At 49.5% G+C, this 21,401-nt stretch overlaps 1 protein-coding gene across 1 annotated transcript in view; it reads left to right on the top strand.

Moving 5' to 3' along the window:
- Positions 1-21,401, top strand: part of LOC128270478 (hemicentin-1) — a 67,446-nt gene that overhangs the window by 42,816 nt on the left and 3,229 nt on the right. The window contains exons 5-14 of the mRNA XM_053007882.1: positions 451-663; positions 753-922; positions 1,045-1,180; positions 5,176-5,312; positions 9,935-10,073; positions 14,361-14,660; positions 15,105-15,307; positions 16,006-16,183; positions 17,508-17,718; positions 19,788-19,951. Of these exons, the coding sequence (XP_052863842.1) occupies positions 451-663; positions 753-922; positions 1,045-1,180; positions 5,176-5,312; positions 9,935-10,073; positions 14,361-14,660; positions 15,105-15,307; positions 16,006-16,183; positions 17,508-17,718; positions 19,788-19,951 (1,851 nt within the window). The remainder of the gene's footprint in view (positions 1-450; positions 664-752; positions 923-1,044; positions 1,181-5,175; positions 5,313-9,934; positions 10,074-14,360; positions 14,661-15,104; positions 15,308-16,005; positions 16,184-17,507; positions 17,719-19,787; positions 19,952-21,401) is intronic.

The raw sequence follows: 21,401 nt of genomic DNA, 5'->3' as shown, positions 1-21,401 counted from the left end.
ATACAGTTCTACTCTGACTATGCTATTATATGAGGCCTTGAATTCGATGAAGAGATTTTAGATGTTCTCACAGTACTCAATCATCAAGAATCTGCCGCATGGTTAAAGTAACTAGGTAAACAAGCTGCTTGAGCTGTAACTTACAGCATCAAATTTTTGGGAAACGATTCTAGTGTTTGGAAACAAAAAGGGTTAAAAAGCTTATTTCTTGAAAAATGAACTCCCTGATCAGCTTACCCAAACACTTGGCAAGATGATCCAAAAGTACGAGAAATTAACGTAATCAATCGATTGGTTAGCAAGAGATCATAGAAATCCCCTAGAAATCCTTGAAATCTTTGTCCTTGAAAGACCCCGAGCTTCACTTCGCGGCCAATCACTCAGCCATGTATTTGCTTCTTTTTTAAATTAACTCCAAGTTAACATATTTTCGTTTCATCCATGTTTCAGGGCGGCCTCCTCCGCGAGTGACGTGGTGGCGCGATGGGGTCGAGATCTCCAGCACCAGCCACCCGTCGGCGGTCGAGGGTGCGGCGGCCATGGTGAACCAGCTGTTCATCAGCACCGTCACGCGGGACTTCTTCGGCTCGAAGCTGCAGTGCCGGGCGGCCGGTTCGAAGCTGGTGGCGGCCGTGTCGAAGGAAGTGTCCATCCAAGTGCACCGTAAGTAGCGCCTCCCCTGCGCGGTCATTAGCGCACCCCGCGCACCGATAGACAAATAAACCACCCTCCGTTGCCGTTTGCCTTTCCAGTGAAACCGCTGCGGGTGAAAATTGTGTCGCCGAACGAGCTGCTGACCGCGGGCCGTCCGGTTCCGATCCGCTGCGAGGCCTGGGGATCGTTTCCGGCGGCCAAAATCGTGTGGCTGCTGGACGGCGAACCACTGCGCAGTGCCGACATCACGGTGCACACCGACAGCATCGTAAGTAGCCCGCCCGGCGGAAAAGTGCGGTGTCCCGTGGCGCGAGCTTGACTAATGGGCACCGCGTGATCCCCGATCGATGTGTGTGTGTGTGACTGCTTATGGTCACTGTTCATTTTCAGGACGCCAATCTGACCTCCAGCATCCTGACGTTGCGCGTGGCGGCCGAAAACGATGGTGCCGAGCTGAGCTGCCGGGCCTCGAATCCGTGGTTTTCCGGCAGCGCCATCGAGGACAAGCGCGTCATAAGTGTTGCGTGTAAGTATGTGACAACGATCGGCCCCGTGTCCTGCCGCGCTGCCAACCATATCCCGGCCATATTGCTTCCGAGAGCCGGTCACATAAATCACCCGCTCGCCACACAGATTCGAAGGCCCGCGAAGTGATGAAATCTTTAACGACTTCCCCAAATACCGGCGTCAGCGGTTATTTATGAGAAGTGCGTCAGCGAGCACCGCCCGGCCAGCCACCTGACAGCCAGTCACCTTCCGCGACATCTCCGCCGGTTTCCGGTTGTGCCGTTTTAAGGCGCACCGCCACCGAGAAGGGCCGCGTTTTTCTACTTCAACAACTCATCAGTCCTCCAAGCGAAAGGCATTCGCGTACCCTTCACTGTGTCGCCCGTTGCCGTTCGCGAGCAAACTTCGCGGACTTCGTGGAGCGTTGCGGATGAAAAATAGTGCATGTTACGATTTATCACCTCGAAACTTGGCCACCGGCGCACGGCGGCGCCAGCATATGACGATCCTGGGCCGATAAACGGTTGCAAGATGAAACGGTTCGTCGAAAAACCAGTGCCCGGTGGCCGTGCGGGGCGTGACTTACGACCGACCATTATTGCAAACTCAGCAAACGGCGAAGAAATGGCACTGCACTGCACTTGCAGCCGTCCGGCCCGCGCGCAGTGCTGACTGTGCGGGCTTCGGAGCTAATGGTTGCGCCGGCGTCGACCCGGTTTGCGGTTGCCCCGTTGATTTATGGACGTTCCGGATCCCGAGAGGAGAGGTGGTGGCTGGCACTGGCCGACTGCCGACGGAAAGCTGATGAGCTTTAATCATGTCACGAGTTGCCGGTCGTTTGGGTTTTTTTTTGCTCGCTCCAGCCCTGGGCTGACATTCGAATTCTACGCAGCCCATGAGGACGTTTCGATGACGTGGGACAGTTTTTCCTACGCCTCCAAGGGACTGCACCAACCGGAAGCACCGGTGGCTCGATGGACTCGCTGGACCTCGCTGGACCTTGCTACAGGACCGGCAGCATTAAAGTCTAAACTGACATCGAACCTTGCGCCCAGCGCATGCCGGGCGCTGTTTATGCTGCGTTTGATCAACGGTTTCGGGCTGATTTAATGTCTGGCCTGGAGTAAATTAAATTGTGAACCTGCTGAACCATAATTTAAACGATTTCTATTACGTGACCCCACACGCTCCCGGCTCATCCTGCCGTCGGCCACTTGACTGTAATGGCGCCCATTAAGGGGCAGCTAAGCGCCATTTTCCGAATATCAATATTTTACGCGCAACGTTCCGTTTGCGAAGCGGCCAAATATGCAACCGACCGTAAGACCGGCCTGGAAACGGTTCATTATTTTCGGTAAATTTTCGGGCCCCCGGACCCATGCCCGTGAGGGTTGCACGTAGGTCCATCGCACTATGGGGAATTTTTATCAAATGCACGCGTTCCGGAATACTAAATTAGCCATTTTTCGATGTTTGAAATATCGAAATTCGGAAACAACATCTTTTTACTTTTGCGTGTAAACATACGAAGGAATATTAATTAGTTTTTTTTCTTCATCCAAACTCATATCGATATTGTTTACTTCCTAACAAGCTAGCGCTGATAGCGGCCTTCTCCTTGCCAATTCAATTCCACGCCATTTTCCTTGCCAATTCACAACTTCCAAACTGCATTTGTCTTCCAATGAATTTTCAATTTCAATTATTCTGCGTCGCTTTTGACGCATGCTAAGTTCCTACAAGGATATCGGTGCTTTTTTCGGGACCGAATCTACGTTTTCGATATTTTCAATATCAGAGCTATAGTCATTCACTTTGATTTATTGGGTGAAGTAAAAAGTTTCCGCCGATTTTTCGCTACATGGGGTTGGCGTACACTTAATTCGGTAACCACTCGTCGCATCAGGTAAAAATTATGTGCGTTTGATAGGTGACACTCAGAGCTACATTTTTGTCAACAAGAGTTTTGCTATCAACAACGTAGTTTAAAAGTTACAGCGTCTACAAAATGAATGAAAATAAGGAGGAAATTCACTACATTCTCAAAAATGATTTCAAAACAGGGAAGAATGCGTCGCAAGCAGCTAAAAAAATGTGTGCAGTTTATGGTGAGGATGCTGTTTAAGAAAGATCAGCTCGTGAATGGTTTGCTCGTTTCCGTAATGGAAATTTCGATGTCAAAGATGCATCTCGCTCCGGTCGACCGAATACCGAAAAAGTCGATGAAATTATGGAAAGAATTGAGCAAGACCGGCATGTTAGCAGCTATACCATTGCTGACGAGTTAGGCATCGCTCAGAAAACAGTTTGGAACCTTTTGGAAAAGGCTGGACACAAAAAGAAGCTCGATGTTTGGGTGCCACATGAATTGACGGTGAAAAATTTAATGGACCAAATTTCCATCTGCTAGTCTTTGCTCAAACGTAACGAAATCGACCCATTTCTGAAACGACTGATCACTGTCGATGAAAAATGGATCACGTACGACAATAATGTGCGAAAATCCTCGTGGTCGAAGAAGGGTGAACCCTTTCAAACTGCGGCAAAGCCTGGATTGCCGCGAAGGAAGGTGATGCTGTGTGTGTGGTGGAATTATGAGGGCGTGGTCCATTTTAAGGTGCTGAAATATGGCCAGACAATTGATTCGGTTCTCTACTATCAACAATTAACGAGATTGAGCCAAACAATTGCAAAAAAGTATCCAGCATTGATCAACAGAAAAGGCGTTGTGTTCCAACATGGCAATGCCAGGCCACACACATCTTTGATGACCAGGCAACAATTGAGTTCGCTTGGCTGGGAAGTTTTAATGCATCCACCATATAGCCCAGACCTTGCACCATCAGATTAGCATCTGTTCAGATCTCTGCAAAATCATCTTAATAGCCGTACGTTATGATCAAAAGAAGACTGTGAGAAAGAGGTGTCTCAATTTTTTCTTTCTAAACCAGCCAAGTTCTACGCTGATGGAATTATGGTGCTACCAGAAAAATGGCAAAAGGTTATCGATCAATATGGCACATACTTGCTTTAATAAAGTTTCTTATAAATAAAAAAAAATGTGTTTGAAATTTGGTTAAAAATCGGCGGAAACTTTTTACTTGACCCAATATTATCAGGTAAATACTTATTGCCTGTATATGCACATTCGATTGTTCGAATAAAACTTAAATGAAACTCAATGTCCGCCTTTTCCCTATAGTGCGTTATGGACAAATTATTGCTGTTACCGCGAACCAACGCTAACACACCGCTCACGCACAGGATCAATCGGCCGCCGGAAGCGTTACTGTGCGACACGACAGCGTATTTTTTGTTGTTGCTGTGCTGTTTAATTAATTATGAGAAATATTGGCAACCGAGGCTCAAAACAAAAACTGGCGACGCACCGGGTACGAGTTTACGGGGCCATCCATTTTCCCAAGCCCCACGCACTCTCCCGAGTGGAGGAGCATCATAAAGTTTATCAGAGCCGAACGCCGATCGGGAGTGGTGGAAAGTTTGCGCCAAACGCTCCCGTTTAATCACCGTCATGGCGTCGCCATGGCGCTTGCCGCTTCACAAAGGCCGTTTAGAAATTATTATAACGACGATCAGTTCTGTCACAAAAATGGTGGACCATTAAAATGAAATTACGTATTTCGTGCCGGGCGGGCACCGTGGGCGGTTACTTCCGGTATGCTGCAATAGTTTCCGGCCCAGCACGTGCAGCTCTGTCCGCCGCGAGTGTGTGTCCGTTCATCATCGGACAAGTGAGGCGTGTGCAGTGAGACGATAAATTCAATTTTATAGTTTTCCTCCCCGGCACGGGCGGTAGTAATGGCGGCCACGGCGGAGGCTATACCCCCGGAATAATGATGGCCACTTGCCGCGTGCGCTAAAGTATGGCCGAATGCCGAGGAGGTTTGGAAAAACCGAACGGTTGGACCCGGGGTCGCTTAGCTTCGCTGTCAGTTCGCGCGATGATTGTGAAAATGAATACTAACTCACCCACACTGCTTCGGTACTTTGCAGACGAACCCGTCGTGTCGGTGCATCTGGCGAACGAGGATCCGAGCCGCGTGATAACGCGGGCCGAGGGCGAAAACGTCACACTCAAGTGCCGAGCCGACGCCCGACCGCCAGTGTCGTCGTTTTCCTGGTACAAAAACGTAAGTATGGGCGTAGGGAGAGCATATCACTTCCGCCATGCCGGGGCCCCATTGGCCGACACCTCACATTATGAGGAAGATGCGTCTTTTAACCGTGTGGGTCATGCTGATGCGGGATGCTTGAAATGAACCGGAATCCGGCAACCGGAAGCGAGCACCGTATGCTGCGGTGTCGTACGATGCCAGGGACTTATCGGTCGCTGACCGTCCGCGCGGTTCGGGGTCCGGTCGACGATAGCCGGAAGATGATAGGGGACGTCCACCAGGACCAGGGCTTCCGGTGTTATGGGTTTCCGGCACGTAATTAAATCATTAATCCCTTATTTCAAACAAATTAATCTTATTACCTTACTCCGCTCGATGCCCCGCGGCGGCGGCGGAGGCGGCGGCGGCGGCGGCGGGCTACTTCAGATATAATTAGTTTTGCCACTGGCCACCACTTCGGGTCTTCTTCTTCTTCTGTCAGCTCGTCTAAAGTCCTGGCGCAAAGTGTGGTCGCCGCCGCCCGGTTCCGGGCGGTCTTGGGTTTTTTGTAACGGATGTCGGATCTTCAATCGTCGGATCTTCTCGCTATCGATCGATCATCGCAGTCTTGTGCGGGTGGCAGGACCCCTTTTGCCCTCACCGCCTCCTAAGTCAGTTTGCTAAGCGGATGAGCCAAAGGAGAATTTATTTAATTAAAGTGATACGGTTAATAACTTAATCTGTACTCCGTGGAAGGCAACATTAGAAGTGCCACCGAAAGCACGCACTAATTTAAGAGAAACTTCACAGACTTTCCTATCTAGTCCTTTAGTCTTCTTCCAAGTTAAAATTACCTCTTTTCAGGTGCTAATGATCAAAACCATCATGTTTTTAAAGCTTATGAATCATCGTTTTCAAGTTACTGAGAACCTGAGCATATCGATTATCGTGATGCGTGCCCCAAGAATTGTCTCTCCACAAATCTGGTCTTTTTTGACGCAAACGACGCATAACAGTCAAATAGTATTCTACGCTGACAGTTTGGCCATTTGGAACAAATGCATGATGCACCACATCACGATAATCAAAACGATATTAAAACTGCGGCTCACCTTTGGCACTCGATTATTCAATCGCTTGTTTGGTCGTTTCCGGCTCATAAGCGTAGATCCAAGTTTCAACTTCAGCTATGATGGTTTTCATTTTGTCTTGATAGTTGAAAAGTATTGTTTAACACACTTCAATGCGACGCTTCATGTAATTGAACGTTTTTGGCACCAATCGACATTTCACTTTTCTGAGGACCGAACGGCCCTCAAAAAAACTCAAGAGCGTTTTCCCTGTTCCTTTCCAACAAGGTCAGCAGGGGCTCGGACTGAGAGTCGACGAGTTTGGAGCACCAATTCTTTGATGCTTTTTGACGTGTAGTTGATGGTCGTCCTGGCCGTGTCTCGTTTTCAACGCTTTCCCGACCCACTTTGAACATTTTGCGCCACTTACCTACACTTGTTTACCATAGAGCTTGCTCGCCGAAGGACTTTCTGCAACATTTTAAACCTTATTGGCAGGAAAAAAATCATTCCACACACAACATTTTTTCAAACTGCGTTGTTGAACAATTTTTTGACAGTATGAAAAACGAAGAATTCACTTTAAACGGTTTACAAAAGGACCTGTATCGCAAACGCTAATTAGTATTTTGTCGGATAATTTAACGCAGATGTTGGTGACAATGTTGCCCATTTTGAAATAGAAAAAAACATTTGTCCTTATCGAAATTACAAACAAGTTCAATATCAAAAATCCTGTTACTTTTTAGCCACAATGTACATTCTGATGGGCATGTTAAGAGATCTTGAAACGGGCTAAAAGTATTGGAATTGACAAACCGGAATAACCGGAATTTTTGGGCGTTTGAGATTGCTTATTGAAGATAAGATATCATTAATCTTTACTCTTTAAAAAATATAAGAAGAGATCCAAAACAGTGACGTATGTTCGGTTCTACTGCTACACCCTATGAACTACACTATTTAATTCTTACAGAGTAATGCTATGGGAAGCATGACTGCATGGGCTAACATCAAAACCTGTACCATTAACCTACGCGCACGCCTTCAATTGCGACGGTTCGCAAGGATCGTTTTAAAAATACGCACCGGAAACGGATCGCACACGTAACCGCAGGGCCGCCCGTGCGCAGCGTGTGTACTCAATCGAAAGCGAAAGGCAATCCTGCAAACTCGCTCCGGGCGATGAAGAAGATAAATTTAATTATGATGTGCTGGTTCACCATCATCACTGCGCCATTCGTTTTCCCTAATGTTGCGGTCCTAGTCATGCTCTGAAATGACACTGCCCCTCGGCCCACCCGCCCACCAACGCCGTGCATAGTTTTCCATCATTAATTCCGCACCGAAAAAGGCTTCAACTGAGCTTCGAGCGCCTTCAGAAGAAGGCGCTGGGGGTCGGCCGCGTGGACGGTCCGTGCAAATGACATTTGAGACAACAGCAATATAGAAGCTCGCTGCTTAAGTGGTCCTCGGTCCCGGTCGCTCGGTGACCTTGCCGCTAAGGGGTTTTGTGTAAATCATTCAACGCAACTGTACGCGAAGTACGGGCTGACATTCGGCTGGGGTTGGTACCACCGTTCCTGCTGAAGGAGACACACTTTGTGTCACTCCAATGCCAACGCGATCGATACGGCGGCTTCCGGGGCGGCTTCGGCTGGCAGTGGATTGCTTTTCCATTTTTGAACATCTTCGGTCGCTTCGCTACAAGCTCAGCTTCTTATTTAAACCCAGCCGGGCCCACGAGCGCCAAGCTGCCATCGTCACTGTCGGGCTGTGTCTGGGTGTCTTGAGAAGTGTCTTCCATCGGTGATTGGTCGGGCGGTGCTTTTTTCCTCCTCGAATTCGGCCTGGTTCGGCCAAGTGCGAAGGGTTTTCCCTTCGTTCCGGCGTGAAGCCCCGGACGGAGATTCTGTTCCCACATGTCTACGCCAGGGCAGGGTGGTGGTGGCAGGATCAAATGGATGGCAGACAGTTTGGTGATGGTACCGAAGATAAAACTAATTAATTTCCCAGCGATTGTAAGATGTCGCTGCTAGAGTGCCATCCATTCACGCGACAACCACGCCGTCGGTGGTGCCGTGCTGGCGTAAAGTTTGCGCCCTCATTCGCAACACTTGCCCTGGGGTCCTTGGCTTGGGCAGTTGGCCACAGTCCGTTGGCCGTGCGTGGCGCGGCGTGAATCACTGTGCCTGGCATCGTAGACCACCGGTAAGGGGCGATACCCCATCGTTCCGGTACCAGCATCTTGTTTTTCTTTCGTCCAATTCTTGGCTCGGCATAAAGTTTGCCGATTACCAGCAGCAGCAGCAAGCCGCTGAAGTCAATCTGCGATAATTGACAGGCGGTTCGTTTGGCGGTTTGTTTGACAGGATCGGGTCCACCGGTTTGGGGTTGGCTCCCAGGGCTTCATTCTAGCGTAAATAGTAATTAAAACTCTCGAACCTCAGATTTGGAAGCCACTTCTGAAGGGGAAGGTCCGGATTTAGGTCCACCATAACCCGCCGTTAGATCGATTGCACGTCGATTCGGCAGCCACAAATGCCCCCGACAATAATGTGGCAAATTAATGTGGCGCCGAAAGGACGCTGTAAATGGTGCGCAAAATTCGTCCTTCGCTGCCGATGCCGACGGTAACCTTGAGCAACAGTTCCTGCGCTGGCTGTTCCGTGGAACCGGGGAACGAATCAATAAATGATTTTTCACCAGCGTGACCGCCGGTTGAACATGACATATCGTTTCCAATTTTGCACCAGAACGGGCTCCCACGCGCGGGTGCCCGCTTCCCGGCGCCGCTACATCTATCAATCGATTGACAACTCCACTCCGGCGCCAAGGTAACGAGCATAATCCGCCCGAGAGAGCGACGTTCGCCAAGTGCGCTTTCTTTTCCGCCCGAAGCCACGACCCCAAAGGACCGCCAACGAGCACTTTTGTTACACGCGAGCTTGACAGTTCAATTATAGCTCGATTTTTCACCTTCGCCCGGGGGCGCTGCATAACCCTTTTTCCGGTGCGATCCGCACCTTGCCGGCGGCAGAGTGAACCATCACCGGGAAACACTTTCACGCACCTCTCATGGTCTTGGAGAATCGCTTTCCGGCGCTTTCTGGTGGGTCCGGCTACCGGGTGCGACCTTCGGACTACGGATCATATCGGAAAGAAACGCTGGTCAGGGGTAGCGGCGCTACTTGTGGTGGTGCAAGAAACAAGCGCATTTCCTGACCGAACATGGCAGCCAAAGATTTGTAACAAATGTTCATCTATCGCAACGAGATCTATCATTAGCCGGCTTCGGCTGTCGCGCCGGGATCGATGGAAGCGAGGGACTCGAGGAAGGCGCTTGGGGAAGCGCTAATGATGCCACGAGGCAGTGGGTGAATGTCACCCCGCAGGGCCGCAGGAAAGCGTCCGCGGTGGTGGCCCTCTCGGATTCCACGGATTCTCCGGTTTGTCACACTTACTTTATCATGTGTCTGTCGCCGTCGTCGTCGTCGTCGTTCAGCCGAAAGGAGTGGGCCACAAGCACGGCGGGTTTGCTGCTCCATTCTTCCGTTTTTTAAAGTAACTTTTTCTCCTCCGTTCCAGAACATGCGGATGTCCGGCGAAAATGGAGAAACCTTGTACTTGACGCAGCTGGAGCGGGAAAGCGCCGGATCGTATGCATGTGCCGCGTCGAACACCGAGGGCGAAACGCGCAGCTCATCGTTAACGCTCAAGATACAGTGTAAGTACCACACGGATAGGGAGGTTTCGGGACCGAAAGAGATTCGTATTTTACGCAACGGTACGGCTCGAGACTGGTGCGAGAATAATTAAACGAAGCAAGGCGAAGAGCCTTCGATACAATCCGCAACTCAGCGTTGATTAAAGAGTCTGCTCAAGTTCTTTTTACGCTAATACCCCCAGGGTTCGTCCTTAGACCGGTTCATCGGTTTCTATGCGAGAGACGACAGTTCGAATCCTGATAGTGCATCTACTTGAGTGCAAAATTTTTACTTCGTGCTGGATACGGTTCTGTCCGTTCGACTTCACAACTTTCGACGCTGAACTACAAGAACTTTTGAACGGAAATTACACTCACACGCAACAACTCGCGGATCAGCGGAATGTGTCCCAATACACCTTTTCCCTACGTTTGAAGGCCCTAGGAAAGATCCAGAAGATTGGGAAATGGGTGCCAAATGAACTGAATGAAAGACAGCAGAAAAACATGGAAAAAATCATGGTTCAATCAGGCAATCAACTTCATTTGCAAAACCGATTCGACAGAAAGACAATCCTGTGTGTCTGATGGGCCCAGAAAGGTGTGGTGTACCACGAGCTCCTGGTGAAACCTTTAATATAGATCGCTACAGACAACAAATGATCAATTTGAACCATGCATTGATCGAAAAAATCCCTCCTCTCCATTCGATAAGCAGTGACGCCGCCAGGAGTACGAAATTGAGAGCATTACAGAGCTCCATGAAATGGTTTTTGTTCATGTCCAGTGAAATATCATAAGAATGTTTCCGATTTGAATAAAACATTCAGAAAATGTTGATAATTATCCAATCGTTATCGCTGTTATCACGAATAATGAATCACGTGAATTGATCATGCCGTCCATAATTAATTATGGCTTTTGCCCATGTTCGCAATTCTTTTGATGTTAACTACTTTTATTCTTAGAAATACGTCAGACAGCATTTTAGCATTCATTTTTACACAGAAACACGAACTCCAACTCACGAAGTCCCGTCGAGTTTCGAATTATTGATTACCATCCATACACCTTGTAAAGCCATCAACAGGGTGGAAGCTCTGGTGTTCTTCAGCTACATAAAATTAAGCATAATGCCGCATAATTTTGCAAACCCCGTGCTCTGGATATTGAGGCTTGCAAAAGGAAGCGCCTGCCGCATTCCAGGCACCGCCCGCACTCACTCACACTTTATTGCGTCGGCCGTCCCGGCGACCATTACCATAATTGAAAATCCATGAAATTTTAAGGTCCACTTCCACGTTGACCTTTTATGCTTCGTTTTCGGGGCGCGGCCCCCGACTGAGATTCCACTGAGGTCTCGGATCGGAAAGCCCCACGTGGAGGGCTAGATACGATTTGGGGTCAACAGTGAGCAAAAAAAGACACATTAATGTTCGTTACACGAAGCCGCCAACACATCGTCTTCGCCGCGCACGGTCAAGGGCCAAGGTCCTAGCTGGAGGATGGAGATGTTGCAGCTTTAATAATCGGGACCTATTTAAATGTAAATTGGGCGTCTACGTGGAGCGGGCGGTGCCGGCGTGGTGGGTCTGCTTGGAAATACATAATTGATTCATGATAACAGATCCTTGCTGCTGCTGCTGTCGTGCTGGTGTTGCTTTTCCCAGTCTCGCTGAAACGCTACGGAAGACGTACGGACAACGCAAACGGTGTTTCGGCTTTTGGAAGGAACGCCGAGGAGCCAATTCTCCGCAACGTGTTGGAAAGAACACGAGAACCAGCGGCGATGGTGTCCCTGGTATTTGCAGCCGTTGTTTATGGATCGATGTCTTGGATGGTTACTTGTTTACCGGACTTCGAATTCCTCCATCAACAATGTGTTTGAACATTGACACGGAACAGAATTAAAGCTGCGTGAAGTCGTGTAACTAGACCAAATTTGCCCATTTGTTGCATTTGTAGTCTGCTGGCAAGAATGTAAACGAATGACACAAGGACTCCACGCGGCTTGCGTGTGACATCTGCCCGGGATGCCTATTCAATTGCTATCAACTACTTATCAGCGATCTTGCCCCAGTTGATCCTGTGCCGATGGAAATTATAATCTGCACGGCTCAAGCCAGTGAAAGCCTTCAACGTCACCAGTAAGTCTCCTTCAATGGGACCGGTTTACTTACCGCGCCGTGGCCATTCGGAGATTAGAGGCGAACAAAGACCGAACTCTAGCGCAGCCAGCGGCGATAATCAAGACAACTTCCCAACCAACGATAACCAATGCTGCGAGGTTTGATCATCCTTTCGGTACAATTTTCGAGGGTCCATTTCGTGTTGCGGTTCCCTGCCAGCCTCTTTTCGGCCGCCGGCCACAAAACTGTGTGCTATGGTGTGGAGATAATCATATTTCCGTTTCCGAGTCCGAAAGAAGGCTCCACCCCGGCAACCCCGTTTGTTTGGAGTGATAACATTTCGGATCCTTATTTTTCCCCCCTCCTGCTCTGGTCCTTTATCCGTCTTCGTGGAACACGAATCTAGTCCCGAGTCCCGCCGTTTCGAAACATGGTTTGATTCACGGACGGGAAGCTTCCCGGGGAGATTCCCGAAACAAAATGGTGACCAACCCGGACAGGAGCAAATCCAAGGCCTCGAATGGCTGCTGTGTGTGACCTTAAAGCCCTGAACCCAGTCTCAGGGCTCTCCGTACTCGATCTCCCAATGAAAGGTTAATGTTTCGGGGTTGAGTTCAACGTACTTGCGTCACCTAAGGTGGGTTCGGGGTTCGACTCAGCCCAAACAGCCATTTGCCCCGAAATTAGTACCGACACCGTGGTCGGCCGACGGGAGGGCTTCAAGGACTTTTTCGTCTCGCCCGTCTCGAAGGTGTTGAAGGTGGTCCATGGCGCTGCGAGCGATGGAATTAAAATTTGTGAATAATAAATGAACGGAACGAAGGAACGACGAGCTGCCCGAAAGGATGTGCTCTCTGTGCCGTAAGATGGCCAAGGTCCTGCCCGACGCTCGTGGCTCAGCCGGGCCACCGTCTCATCCCACTGTCGCTTCGCCGTTATTGTTTGCACCTCTTTAGCGTGCACAATCCCTTCGAGATTCTGTGCCGAGAACCTCCGGGTCGGGCGGAAGCAGCTCGCAGAGCCGGAAACGGGACCACGGGACCCGGTCGCCGGAACGAGACGACTTTGTTTTGTTTTTGTTTGCCAAACACAAACAACTCGCTCGCCGCGTAGTCTAAGAAAACGCCCTGCCCCAGCCCGGCGAACTTACTTTGTGCCGAGCTTTTCTGCTCCGGGAGCGCTCTCGGCCCTTGAAACGTACGGAGGAACCGAATTCCTCGGATCCCGTGTGGAACGGCCGTCGGCTTGAAGCCATGTCATGCCTCTCGTGTATTCGGTTTCGGTCATCCGGCTGCGCCGGCTGAGGTACTCTCCAGGCTCGCCGTGGACGCGAACAAAGCTCCAACGGGCATTCTTTTAATGTTGCAATTTACGAATATTTTCCTGTAATCACGCATGTTCGTACGCCTTCGGGCTTGTCAGCCATGAATAAATTTCTTACCTAGGACGGAACAACTCCGCGCACCTCGAAAATCATTCTCCAACTTATGGCGTATTATTATTTTTAAATTTATTTTTTGTTTTTTATCTATAAGTGGGCTGTAAAAGCATTCTTTTCGGTTAAATAACAATTTGCCGGTGTTTCTGAAATAAATCCTGCTAAGCATTGAACCACATTGAAGGGTGTTTCAAGCACATTGCAAAGATTGTGTTCATTTTTATGTAGCCAAATAAACAAATGCAGTTTCCGAAAACACAATTCGCTTGAACAAGGCTATTTATGGTGCTAAACTGAAAATAATTCTGGACGGTTTTCTCAAACACATCACGCTAAGAGGAAGGCTCTGAAGGATGCCTTCCGAAACAAGTTTTCAAAAGGTTTATTAGTTGTGTATCAGAAACTATTTGAGGGTGGAAAGTCAAACTAAGATATGAAATGTAATGTGCTCCAACAATTCATTCTATGAAATGCACATATTTGATCCTTGCTTTCTTGGTCCAAAACAGTTTGATGACAGAAAAGCGATTAATCTAAATACACTACGGATTTGCACCATCCACATCTGGCAATGGTTTTCATTTGCCATTTCGGTCATCAAGTTGTATTTTGTATCTAAACTCACCGATGGGTTGAAAATCAACAGAATTGTTTTCACTAAAATCAAACGTTGTAAAAGTAAACAATTCAGAGCTGCTTTGAAGCATACATTACATTCTTTCCCTTTTTCCTTCGCTGCAGATGCGCCACGCTGCAAACCGGGAACGGAGCAAACGTCGGTCGGTTCGCTCAACATGCACTCGCTGCACGTCAAATGCGAGGTCGAGGCCGACCCACCGGACGGGGTGCGGTTCAGCTGGACGTACAACAACACCCGCAACGTGTCGCCGGTCCTGAACTCGCGCATCAGCTCGCACGGGCTCGTCAGCACCATGACCTACCTCCCGCAGTCGGACTCGGAACTGGTGACGCTCGCCTGCTGGGCAATCAACAACGTCGGCCGTCAGACGGTTCCCTGCCTGATACACATTTTACCCGCAAGTATGTCCCGCTACCAACACACACGCAGTCGGTGAATCTGCATCGTACGGCCGCGCCACCCCCGGGTGACATCTTGTATCGCGCCGGAAGCAATCGTTTAGGGGCTAGAGCTTAACCCCACCTGACATCGATTAGAGATGTGCGGGGATAATTTGCATACGGGGAAAAAGGACCGCTGGTGGTGTGATTTTTACTCAAACGAGCAGTGCCAAATCAAATCAGGCTCCATCAGCCAGGGGCGTGGCCGGTCGGGTCGATACGTAGATTGTGGGGTGCGCTGCAAACGAGCGTTTGCCGATTGCTATACACGCCGACTTACTGCGCCATGGTTTTGGTATGGCTTTTAATTAAAAATACTGATGTTTGTGTCTCCTCCCTTCACTTCTTCGCATTTCCGGTTGGCGCGCGCGCTCACTCATTTCCGGTTGCTACGCTATCGAACAGAGATCCCAGATACTCCCCGGAACTGCGAGCTGCACAACGACACGGTGCTGGAGGTGGTGTGCCAGGCCGGCGGCGACGGTGGTCTAATGCAGTCGTTCCTGCTCGAGGTCGTCGGCGGTCCGGTTCCGTCGGTTTACAATGTGGACTTCACCCGGGGGCCCCCGACCGAGATCGATAATGAAATTTCCACCATGAACGACCAGGTAATGGCATTTGTTTGTTAGCATGCTCCCGATTCTCCCCAGACACCAGAGCGAGCCCAGGCATCCCCCCGGGCAGAGCCTTCGTGGGGACTCGCGGACCATCATTTAGTGGTTCCTAGCAAAAAATAAAACCAAAAAAGCTTTTGACGAAGAAAATCGATTTCGACAATTAGTGCCACTGGAGCCTTCGGATGAATTGAAGTTCACAGAAATTCGATCGAATCCAGTACTTCAATGGCAGAGAGCCTTCATTCGTATCAAGGCGTGGCGCTTGTGGCCCAACACCGTTCGTTACGGTATTCATAATTTACGAAATAAATTTGTTTCGAAACAAACATTAGCGAACCACAAACTGAGCGACGACCTGAGAGCGACCATTTTACAGTATCGCCAAAAAGGGAAGCGCATACACTGGAGAGCGGTGGCGGTGGCCCCGTGGCCGTTGAAAAACTTTTGCACTAAGCTCCGACGTGATTGTCTGCTCGGCTCGGGATTCCGCGAGTTGGTTGTCGAGTTTCCGGACGTTACGTTAATGGCCATGGCCTCCGCGGCCCCGAGGATCATCTGCAAACGGTCCCGTCCGCTGGACTGTGCCGACTTCCCGAGGGCACACACCCCGCCACACACGCGGAATGTCACCGGAAATACCAGCAATTAAAACTTAATCCCGTGCGCTTGTTTATTATTTTCGTCCACAGGCCACATTAGCGCCATTATTTCGCATCCAGGAGCAGATACCGCAGTTTAAATTGCACAGCTTAGAACCGGGACGTGACTATCAGCTGCTGGTGTACGCCGTCAACGCAAAGGGCAAAAGTGATCCTCCGTTCGTTATCGATAAAGTGCGCGTCGGGTCGGCCCTCGTGCCACCGTATGGTAAGTTGCTGGGCCCTTGTGTGCGCGGCCGAGATCCGTGGAATTTGCGAGTTTATGAGTCGAGTGCATTAAGTCGCAAAATGGGTTGCGCACATGATGGTGGCCGCCCTCCGGAAGCTATTATAATCGCATTCTTGCCTGGCGTCGGTTCGGGAAGCTTCAGGGCACTTCGGGCACTTGCGCACAGATGCACTTGTGGGCTGGCATACAAATCGTAGAAACTTTCCAGAGAACTGAAGATGTGTTGAAAGAACTATTAGCAGTCTTGATCTTGCATTGAGTGTTTATGTTTGTTTGTGCAAGTTACGAAGATCTGTTAAAACCCCACACGGTACTCATTACAAAGTCGGGCCATTGAACATTTTCATGCAATTTCTGTTGCATTCTGATAAGCAAGATTTACTGTCCTTCCAGTTTGAAACGAGTCAATAATACTTTGAATAGTGCCACAAAAAAGATAACAGGCTCAATTTATGAGTATAATAGAATAAACCATAAAAATAAAATGGTACCATATTTGTCATGCTTTGGAGCAACCTTCAATTCAATTCAATTGAGTACAGTTCGATTCCTTTTAGAATCATTAGAGTAAACAGACAATCATATTTTGTCAAACTAATTCGGACCCTTCATTGGGGTAAACCAAGCAAAAAATCCTCTTTAATGTGGATCCGTAAAATGTGCAAAATAAGTAAATTGTTGTTATAAGAGAATTCAATTAGGTTGTTCTTCTGTGAAGATGCTAGATCTTTTATGGGAAGCGAAAAACAAATCGCGATTGCGCGATCAAAATCAATCTAATTAACTTTTTTTTGGATGCTTGTGGCAATTGAAATTACATCGAAATTATAAATTTTCCTGACATAGCAATAATGAAATGCTTTCTGTTAAATTCATCAATTCATTCACCCATTATTAACATCATATGCTTGGTGGTTCTGGTTGGCAAAACCGTTGAAGCACTCAATGATTTTAATGAATTATACAAATCAATCAAACTTGATCGTCTCAAGATGATTGCCATTTTAAAATCTATTTTGGTAATGATCAGTAGAATTAATCAGTAGTTGATGCTACAATTCCTCGAATTGGCTAAGTTATTAGTTGTTGCTAAAAATCATTTGGAGCGATTTATACTAAAAAAAACTGCAAAAAGAATAAATTAAATATCTTCGAATTAGATTGGATTTATACGAAACTATTCTTGCAACCAGTTTCCTGAAGCGCATTTATATTTTTATGCCATCGCTAGCAAACCGCCTGCTCAACAGACGTCAGCTTCATCATGGCTAGTATTAAATTATTTCCGCATTTATTCCCCCAGTGGACGAAACTATCATCTCGGAAGACCCAACGCCAGCGGAAACGTCCCACCAGAACAAGCAAAAGCAGCAGTCGCAGATGGTGATGTTCGCCGCCGTGGCAGCCGCCGTAGGAGTCATCATAACCTCAATTATCGTGGCCGGTTTCGTGGCGATATGCAGGCTCAAACGACCGAAACCACCCGAGCCCCAGGAAGTCCGGAAGCGCATGCGGTAAGCTTTTTTGGCCGTTGCCCGACAGAAGACAGAAAAAAGCCCCACAACCACTTAACGAATGGTCCACAAGCCGTCGCATGGATCTGTTCCATTTCACGTTTCGCATCGAACACAGGACGATCGGGCCGTGTTCGAAGCCGAGCGGAGTTTTGCAGTTCGAGCAAACCGTGAATTGATTTCATGCTGACGGTGGGGAAACCTAACACAGCGTGGCAGGCAGCCACCAAATGTAGGGAACAAAAGGTCGCACATAACATTCGACATAAGCGAAATCTTATGTGCACTTAAAATTATTGTTCGACATTACTTTGCTTCCAAGAAAAAGGAAGATAAAGTGAAGAGACCATGACCGAGATGTAGTGATTCGATTGACTAATAGGCAAATAAAGGCAGGCTATACTTGAATAATGTCCTCATTCTGTTAGGTTAGGTTAGGTTAATAGATCGAACGGTTCTCTTGTATGTTTGTCTAGTTTTCCTGCAATTTGTTTCGATTTCTGCAGTAAATTGGTTCAATGGCTTTACCATATTGAAAGCCTCTACAGATTGTTGCTAAATAACTCTTTAAAATAATTGCAATTTATACTTTCCTGCCATCTTTCGCTGAAATATGCTTCGTTTAATGCTTTCTGAGCCGATTTGCCCTCAAACGCGAAACGGCGGAACGGAACGTCTTCAATTTTTCCTTTCAATTTCATCTGACCACGGTCAATCACCAACGCTATCTTCCATTCGCTCCACGGTAACGAGTCTGAGGATGGTTCTTCTGCTTCTGCCTCGGTTTACCGGACCGTCGGATCCCCCGGGCTGTTCACCTCCGGCGAGGTACTCTAGGGACCAGCCCCAGGCCCAGCGAGGGAACGAAGCACATCGCTCCGCCGTTTTTATGAGCGATTCGAAATCGAAGCAGCGCCCAAGCGCCCAAGCGATTCTGCGTTGGCGAAATAATGATATGCGCCATTCTGCCATTCTTCCATTCTTCACTAATCCCGAGGGTTAATGATGGGTCCGTTCCGTGGGTCTTGGCACCGGAACCGGCTCAATGCTAAAGATCGCTCGACCACCGTGGCGGCGGGTCCGTGCTGGCACGGCAAACGGATCGGGCCGTTTCGCATTGGAGAATAATTTTCTGTTTTTCATTTCCCTTCGGAACCGCCGGGCAGCCGGGACCCGGCGGGTGACTCACCCCAAAAACGCCCGTCGAAAGGACGCAGTGCCCGCCGGCCCTTGGCGAGGCGCGTTCTCTTGGGCTGGTGCAGAATTTGGCTGCAGTAAACCGGCATTCGGACAGAACAAATGACTTAGATTGTTTCAATTGATAACGTAATTTCAGTGACTTTATGGTTCAATTGAAGCAAGTCAACGAGCGTGTCGTCGTGCCGTGCCGTGCGGTGGACCGTTGCCGGCCGGACCCGTACTGTCACGGGAGAATCGCTCGGTTCGCTCGGAAGTGAAATGGTAATGAATTGCTGGCGACGATACCGGGCGACGGTGCCGAAGAACTGTATCGAACCCGGAGCGCCTATCGCAACGATGGGCTTCCCGAGGGAGAATAATTATTGCACGCCGAAGCGTCGGCGGCGTCTTCACCAGGGCTTGGGTCTGTTCAGCAGGATCCAGCTGGTGCGGACGAGACGACCGGGTGAATCACAACGTGACTTTTGATAGATCTGTTAATAACACCCGAACAGCCGATGTCGGTTGAGATTGGGAGGGCCGTTTCGACGACGGTGACGAGTGGAATAATTACGAGTCACACAGCAATTAGTCGCGCCCGGGTGTAGAAGTGATAAGCAAAGCTGTCGGAGAGAATGGAAAATTGCTCTCGCTACCTCGTTACAGGGCCAGTGGGCTGGCTCGGTGTTGAGCCAAATGATGGGGGTCGTAAAGCGGCATGGCGATGGTGGCTTCGTCCCGCTGTGCAATGATCCTAGCGATTATGTCAAACTTTGCACGGACCTCACGGTTCCGCTTCTCGCTCGCTCGCCATTATTAATCTACTCTTCACTGTGTTTACTTTTCCTTCTCTCTCTCTCTGTCTGTCTCTTTCTTCCTATCTCTGCCAGACCTGCCAGAACCGATGTGCCATCAATGTACGCCGAGGACGATGTGTTCGATGATGAGTATCAGCGGCAGCTGGATGTGCGCTGCAGTCGTGCCTCGTCGACCATTAGGAGTAGTCGTTACGTATCGGAAGGATTTGTACAGTATTCGCAACCTAGTCTTAATGGTAAGTAGACCGGCGAAGTAGGCCGGTCCCGGCGCCACGGCAGAGCAGCAATTTATTCCGTCCTCTGGGGCCAATCGTGCGATGATGAGGATGTTTCGAAGGCGAAGACACGGCCCGTTCACTCGCTCGCTCGCTCGGTCGGCGGCTTGCAATAACGGTGACATGTGGCAGGGGGGGACGCACCGCCCACTGGCCAAAGGATCCTCGGGTCTTACGGTTTTAAGTGCGACATTAAAAATGCCAAATTGGGGCACGTCACGCACAACAACCGCGTTCGCGTTCACCGATCGGGCCGGATTCAAGCAGGTATTTCGTGGGACCATCAAGCACAGATCAAGGCAACGGACCGGTAACTGGCAACCGAGCGTCTCGCTATAAACAAATGCCGCAATAAAGATAAAGTCGTCATCCCCGACGCACGACAAATCATACAAGTGAGCTGATCTATTATTTACGGTGTGCGCCGGCCCTGGATTATGGGCCTGGACTCGCTGTGCGGAGCCGAACGGTGCGGTGCGGCAAATGGACGGTGACCCCGCGGTGGTGTCGCCGGCGGCGCGCGCGGGGTTGCATGCAGATGCTGAAAAGTACCCAATTTTCTCCCGAAATCTAATACCCGGAGCGCCGGAGCCGGGCCCGGGCTCTCGGAAGTCTCGCCCGTTCGCATTCTTAATCGCTTCTCGGGCTTCCCGGGAAGCAAGTTTTCGGTTCCTCACTCAGCGGTCCGTTTCAGGACGGACTCGGAGTCCTGGGGATCGGGTTTTCGGGCGGATTTGCCATTTTCGGGTCACCAGTAACTAATGCGTTCGACGACGTCTTTTGCTTTTCCCAAGTTTCGCCCGATGATGAATGTGGCTTTTCACTCGTAGGGAAATTTCCCGCCTCGAGCCTCGGGGCCTCGAAATCGGAGCACGGACCGGGCGGCTCGTGTTCGCATTTGATGCCCGATCCTATTAACGTGCGGCGCTGTTCCCTCCGATTCAATCAATGCCGATTGTATCATATATCAACAAGATGAATGAGGCGATAAACAACCCGTGATGGTATCATCTCTTATGCTCCCGCGCGTTCCCGGCTCCACAACTATCCGGCTGCTAATGCCTGCGACTCCTGCGCCCGGACACGAAAAGCATCCCTTCGTTGGTTTCGGCTTTTACACGACAGTGAGCAGATGGAAATCTCCGGCTGGCCCCGGCTAGCCCCGGCTGGCCCCGGAGGGATTCTGTCAAGCAGCAACTCTTTAATTTTCCTCGCTCCGGGCGAACCTTTTTCGGGTGTCGGCGCGTCGCGTCGAGTTCCGTGCAGCTTGGAAAACGAAGAAGCATGAAGAAGAATCAGAACCGTACCGTCTTCCCATTCCATTTGGGCCGGGGCGAAGATTCGTCCGCCTCCCGGCAGGGCCGCCCGAAAACCCCGACGAGAGACCCTCGTCGAATGGCCGCTGTATCAG

This window comes from Anopheles cruzii, chromosome 3 (genome assembly GCF_943734635.1).
Source record: "Anopheles cruzii chromosome 3, idAnoCruzAS_RS32_06, whole genome shotgun sequence".
In the NCBI taxonomy this organism is placed as follows: domain Eukaryota; kingdom Metazoa; phylum Arthropoda; class Insecta; order Diptera; family Culicidae; genus Anopheles; species Anopheles cruzii.
The sequence above is the reverse complement of the archived record's forward strand: the minus strand, read 5'-3'. Positions and strand labels throughout refer to the sequence as shown.